Genomic DNA, 7,106 nt, shown 5'->3' with positions numbered 1-7,106 from the left:
CCTCCTCGACTCCCCCTGATGTCTCCTGCACGCTTCAATGAGACTAAGGGGGTGAAAAAAACATGGAACGAGGCTTGTGCGACACTATGACTTCACAATGAAATGAGTTTCAATGATTTCAAAGAGGAAAAAAAATATTCCTACGCAAATAATACCAATTTTGTCCTTTTTCCTAACTTTTGAAAAATTATTCATTCGCATCAAATAAATAATTTATCATAGATATTGCTAAATAATTTTTTTTCAAATATTGAAGGTTCTATTAACATTCAATAAAAGTATAGCTTTTTCCTTCCATCCAAATAACTATTCGTTGACAATAAATAAATTATATCTTGAATAATCTTAAAATCACCTCCTAAAGTCAATTAAAAACATTTAATTACTTTCACACAAATACTCTAAATAAATGAATAAAAAAACATGGGCTTCACGTTCCAATTTCCAAAGATGATTTCATCAAGCGCAAAGTACATCTCGAGAAAAAATAATTATTCCATTCTCCCTTGAAGGAAAAAAAAATCCTCTGAGTTCCGAGAAACGAATAATTTAATTCAATTTCATTAGAATTCAAGATTGAGATAAAGATAGAGCAATTAAGATGAGAATATAAAGTACCAGAGTGGGTGGACTATAAAATTCTTTTCTCTCATCGTTGAGACTCGTTGAACTTGGTCGGCCATAAGGTGGAAGAAATCCATTGGATTACGTATCCAATCGACAATCCGAGGCAAAACCCAATGGCGAGGGGGGAGAGAGAACAGCCGGCCGATCCCTTTCATGTACAATTCCAAAGTGGAAGTTGCCATTGTAGAAGACGATCGAGGTGTGGGGGATACTCGTAGCTATTTTCAGGATAGAATAGCATCAGCTACGGCACACTTCATTTCATTCCATTCTCCGGAGTGATGTACCAGGGGGAAAAGAAGAGGACTGAGGGAAATTGAAGGAAACACTTGAATTTATTTTCACTTTTTGGTTATCCTCTAACAGTTTCATTCATTTCAATTGCTTTATTTAATTGCATACAATCCAGTATAATATAGTTATCTTCGTATATCTACACTTGTTTTTTTTTCCTTAAAAAAGAATATACTTATGCTTACGATTAGGTTATCAGATAATCTTTGTGACTATTCCTGATATTATTACATTTTTTTTAGGTTTAGGTTTCTCAGTGGGTTGATTAAGTCGAGAGTTATCTCGGTTGGTTTAATGTTCTCTGTTTGATTTTTTTATTCTTGACGTGTTTCGTTTTTTTGTGGGTAGTCTTAGAATTAGTCCCTTAGATCGAGATATCGATTGGGGGTGAGATTAGAGGAATAATGCGAATTAAATAGATGGAATGGGGAAGTTTATGATTTTTTTTTCAATAATGTGAGGATAGATTGAATGGAAATCTTCGAGGATTTAAAATTAGAAAGTTGAGAGAAATTTTTAGTTGGTTCAGACATTTTTTGAGGTTTTTAGGGATTTTAAGGGGACCATGCAAATGGAATATCAATAAAAAAAGGAGCGTTACTGAAAATTGTAAATAAATTCAATGAAAGATTGAATAAAAAATTTCTAAACTTTTTCGAACATTAAAAACCGAAGCGTTTAGAGACATTTTTATTTTATTCGGAGCTTTTTGGCGGTTACAGGGATTTTAAATGGAAGATGTGAATGAAACATCGATTTTTAAAAATGAAATTCATGGACATAGTGAAAAAAATCAATGTAAATTTAGACTGAAACAGAAAAGAGAAATGAAATATAAAATGTCCATAACACATATGAATTTATTCCCTCAGTTAACAGCCACAAAAATTCGAGTAAAAATACCTTCAGTGGATTGTGCGTCATTTTTGCTGTCCCTGTTGCGCGCAAAACAAAATAAAACTTTTAAAAATATGTTGCAGCAACTAAAGCCAGAGGGTGTGGAGGGGGGGGGGGGGGAGTGGAGTAAACGAAGGTTTTGCCATCGAACACCGCACAATTTCTCCGAATTTTTTGCCACTTTTTCGAAAGGGCGGAGGGTTGGAAACCACGATGACCACTGGGAGTTAACTATGTACACATTCTCCTGCTCACTCAGTATTTTTATCGCTGCCTCTGGTGGATCGGAAAAAATTCGGAGTTTGCGGAACTCGTTAACATTTAACCCAAGGATTCAGCGCTCCTGGAGGGTTGCTATTTTTTTTACTGAGGTATCATTTCAATGCATTAAGGTCTGGATTGGAGTCACTCGTGCTCATCGAGGCGGTGCGTTATTTCGATTTTTCTCATTCTGATAGATGAAAATGAAAAAAAAACAATGTAGTGGTTTCCTTCGAGGTTTTATGAAAGCCCAACTGCCGGAATTTTTCCACGTCTAGAAACTTCGTCCATCGAATATCCAGAGAAAAAAATTATTTCCGCTGCGAACTTTTTTTAACAAATGAGAGAATGAAAAATCTTCTTTCACGATTTTTCTGTTTAAATACCTGAAAGGAATTGTCAGGAATCACAATTATTCTTTAAAATGCCATTTCACCGTTTTTTCATTGAGAAAATCATTTGTTCGGGTAATTTATTAACTTCTCTTTTGGAAATATGGTTCTACTTCATTAAATATTCTCTTATAGCCCCACATGCTTCAGCTCATTTAATTTGTCTCTCTGTCTATTTGAAAGAATTACTTTCCGACAAGTGGAAGTAGACGTCAAACAGAATTGGAATAGGATTTTTATTTATTTACGAAGAACCGACAAATAATGTTCAATAAAAATGGATTTTTTCCAATTAAATCCACGGGACAGTATGTGCAGGATAGGAATAAAAATAAAATGGCGGTTTCCAGAGAAAACTTTGCTATCAAACGACAAATTCATCAAAAATAGGTCGCCCATTTCAAAATATTCCACTGTAAATACAATTCTCGACAGGAGAAACATATGCCGAAAACCCAGTGAAATTGAATTTGTTTGTTGGCAAAGAGATAACGTATAATATGCAAAAACGTGTGTGAAGTCGCATAGTTTCACTGTGAACTCACCTCGATGTAGTGCGAGTTGCCCTCTGAGATAAGAGTTAAATCTAAAAACTTTTCTGACCAAATTTTTCTGAATTCCGAGAGATGTAGGAATGAAAACTGAGCGCCGAGCGAATGGAAGATGAAAGGCAGGAAATACAGCGGGAAGAACATTTGGCATGAATTCTACATTTCAAATGATAAGAAAGTGGAAGAGTACAGGATCCAGGAGTTGAAACGATTGGTAGTGGTAAATTCAAAATCCCGGGGGAAAAGTCCGTTGCAACTAGCATCCGGAATAAGTGCTCTTACTCAAACCCGAGGTCTGAAAACTTTTATAAGGAATTTATCGTATCAACTCCAACATCCACCATCCGACATCCAAAAAGTTTAGACTCTTAGATGTCATTGTGACGCAGGGGTCTATCATATCCGAGATGAGTTGTGCTTGAGACGAGAAATTAATCGATAGATCGCGGGGTTATCTCTGTTGGAGATTGATTTCGAGAGAATCAAAATAGCTGGCAGCTAGATCTTTGATGCAGTTGTAAATGTACGTTGATCTGTCTATAATTTTTGCCCTATGTTCAGTTAATTCTTTGAACTTTTCAAAAATTCCAAAATCATGCGGAAGTTTCTAGAGCCCCATTAAAGACACATCCACGTACAAATACTAAACTACAAAAAAAAATTCTTAAAAAAATATTCAGCAACACGAACTGTCACAAAATCGCCATTATACCCTGTAGAACACGGTGAAACTTATCGTCTATATAAAATCTACCAACATTATTATCGTGCCACTAAATATCTCTAGATGTTTCATCAATCATCCCCTCACTCTCAAGAAACAACCACATTAAACTTTTGAGCTTTCACCTTAGCAGCATTAACCACGCATCACCTACATTAACAATGAAAATAAATAAATCAAATTTTCCGATAAACATCCACAACCAAATAATCATCATCACGTAGAGTATAATCACGCAATATCATTATCACCCTCCGATAAGTTCCAATCTCCTTGTCTACGGATAATATGCAAATTAAATCAATCTCGCTCGTGAATAATTGCACCGACCTCCGGATAAAACTTTAACCCCTCACAACTACCCAAGAGCCCAGATCACGATCTCAATTCTCAATACCCCCATTGTCTACCGCATAACTATCTTCACGACATGAGGGATCAATATCGAACTCCTTAAAACTCTCAATAATTCACTTATCGAAAGACACTCATGAACATCCACTCCCTACTAATATCAAAATGTATTCGTCATGTCGTTATAAGTGTTATTGAGCACATTTTCACCATTTTTTTTTTCATTATAAAAATGTTCATTGTTCAGTATCACTCACTTATCACACTTTTTCTAAAACAATGAGTGATCACTAGGAATGGGTGATGTCTATCAATTAATCCAGTGGACGACGTTTTTTAATTGAAATCTATGAAAATTATTGCCATTAATCTCGAAACGTGGAAAATATTTACTATATTTTCCAATTTCATAACAACCCTATATTAAAATCCAGAACGCTTGGTTCGATTTTGGAAAAATATTTTTTTTACAATCAAATGGAGATTTTTTCCTGCGTAACGAACACAAACATCAATATGTCGTCAGAATCACCCATCCCTAACATTCACCCCGAATAATCTCTTTCCAATTGAGCACACGAGAGACTCAGCCTCGGGTGTCATCGTCCCCGCGAATCCAATCGAGTCCGGAGAATCCCAAAAACCGGACCAGAACCAAGAAGGGGATAAGGAATAGGTGCATTGAACCACGCGGGATTCCCCCGAGGTGCCTTTACCCATGCCGAAGCCAGCGATCGATGAGCCCTACGTTTCACTGATTTACTGGCGCACCGACGTGAGATAAAGGGGATCAGAGAGCGAGAGGGGAGGGGGGGGGGGGGGAGGGAGGACAAAGAGAGAGAAGGGCGATGCCCGTCGACAGTAGTAACCTGCCATCTGTCCTTCCTCATTTCCCATGAATTCCGGCTACTCCACATAATGTGACCTGTCCAGGTAAGCGTTACTGGAATTGACTATTTGTGGGGTAGTTCCCCCCATCGCCCTCTTCCGAGGTTGATGCCGGTGGTCAGTTGGTCTGACACCTCCAGTAACGCGGATGATTGCCTCGGCCAAGCGCCTCCAACATCATGAGTATGTACATAACTCCCTTAATTTGGCGATACTAGCAGCTGACTTGGGGCCCTCAAACGTCGCTGGATTTGGATTCATCATTGTGCCGACGCTCGAGTCTGGCTGTCCCTCAGACATCCATAGCATCGCCAACGTAACCCTCGTCAGGGCTTTCAGGATGATCCGGTGGTCGTGCATCATCAGCCCTAGCGGCAACAGCAGCTGCCGCTTCATGGGCTGTTTTACTCATCAATGATCTTGGTGATAGGGGCGTTGGTTCACCCTTGTATGCCGCTGGGGGTGATGGTATGAATGGCACATCGCTGACTTCCGGCAGAACAATCTCCGGTGATACATACGGTGGTATCTGTAGGGGTTGTCTAACTGGTGACGTGATTGGCTGATAAGCCATTGGATACGGATAACCGTCAGCTGTGTAACGGGTATCGGCTCGAGACAGTACAGCTGTCTCGTGGGGTGTTGATCGCGCTAAAAATTCAGCTTCACGTGTGTAGCGAGCTGTTGGCGCTGCTGCTGAACCCTCTGGCATTCTGTGCCGTAGCCGGGGTAGTGTACAGCTGACCGCATTCAGCGAGATCTTCGGCAGGCCGAAATTCAATGGATAGCCGTCCTGATCGAGGTACGGTATTTGGGAGAGACTAGGACGAGGATCCATTGTTGGCTGCAGTGAGTAGCGTGTGTCCGCGTAGTCCAGTACATGACGTGGCTGAGTTATTTGATGCTGGTAAAGGGTGTAATTGTCGCTGGGATTTGTTGGATTGGTCGTGGGATAGACTTCGTTTATCAGATCCGGCTCGGTCAGGTACTTCGGCACAGGGTTTCTGTATGCCTCGACCGTTTCTCGTCTGTCCAATGATGCTGTCCGCGCTAGTTCACGCTCTGTGTACATCACCTGCTGCTGATTATCAAAGGTCAGTGTGTCGGTTACAGTTTTGTGAGGCAGTGTTTCCGTGTCCTTGACAATTGGCGATGTCACTTTACTCTGGGATGACAGAGTCTTGGCAATACGTTTTTGGTCCCTCCGTCTTTTTGCACATAATATTATACCACCAATCACACAACCAAATGCTAAGAGGGTACCTACTAGGGCACCTGCTGCAACAGCAGCCACATAACTTGTGTTGGAATTTTCGAACGGCGGCTCAACTGTACTGCGCTCCAGGAATCTCACGTGGAGTGACAAATTTGCCTCGACTGATCCTGCTGTGTTCTCAGCGATGCAAGTGAATGTACCCTCATCATTCTTGTCGGCGCCGTATATGTGGAGAATATTTGTCAAGTTTATGTGACCCTGTTGTTTACAGATGTACCTGAAAAGAAAAGAAAGGAAAAATCGATGAATCCTTGATTTTTTTTTTTTTCTTCATGCTTGACATCGCCCTCCCGAGGAAGTTGGGGAAAATAAAATTGATAAATCAATCTCATCGGGAGGGGAAAAGCGTTGGTGAAGAAATGCCCGGAACAGGGAAAGAATGGCGCTTAATTTTTCTCTCTGGGCTTTTGTTCCTGAGGGATTACTGACGGTGAGAAAAGTGACTAGGGTGACCTGGCCACCTAATCCCACCCCTTAACTCTATCGCTTCACAATGCTCGTCGGGGTGGATAAAATGCACCATAATGATCGGTCATGATGATGGTGGTAAGGCAAGACGACAGCTTTCACATCCTAAACCCGTGTATTTCATCATGGGTCAAGGAACTCGCTGTGAATCTAAATCGAATTTTCTTTCTCACCCGTGTTGCCACTTGAACGGGCTCACCTATTGTTCTTCCAGGTACGTCAGACGGACAGTTCTATTTTCTCCGTATAATTGAAGCCATTGTCTAGGGCCATTTGTGTGAGGAGGGGTGGCAAGGTAAAAAGGACAAGAGTGATGGTCAGCGTGTGTGGTGAAGAATATGAGAAATCAAATCACACGTCGTAGGAATGATAAC

At 40.3% G+C, this 7,106-nt stretch overlaps 1 protein-coding gene across 4 annotated transcripts in view; it reads right to left on the bottom strand.

Moving 5' to 3' along the window:
- Nucleotides 1–1,002: 1,002 nt before the first annotated feature.
- Nucleotides 1,003–7,106, bottom strand: part of LOC135168820 (leucine-rich repeat-containing protein 24-like) — a 46,490-nt gene continuing 40,386 nt past the window's right edge. For all 4 annotated transcript variants that reach the window (XM_064133379.1, XM_064133377.1, XM_064133381.1 and 1 more), the window contains one exon: nt 1,003–6,481. In XM_064133379.1, coding sequence (XP_063989449.1) covers nt 5,281–6,481 — 1,201 coding nt within the window. In that variant the 3' untranslated portion in view covers nt 1,003–5,280. The remainder of the gene's footprint in view (nt 6,482–7,106) is intronic.

Source organism: Diachasmimorpha longicaudata, chromosome 13 (genome assembly GCF_034640455.1).
Source record: "Diachasmimorpha longicaudata isolate KC_UGA_2023 chromosome 13, iyDiaLong2, whole genome shotgun sequence".
Taxonomy (NCBI): domain Eukaryota; kingdom Metazoa; phylum Arthropoda; class Insecta; order Hymenoptera; family Braconidae; genus Diachasmimorpha; species Diachasmimorpha longicaudata.
This window is presented reverse-complemented; position numbering and strand designations above follow the sequence as displayed.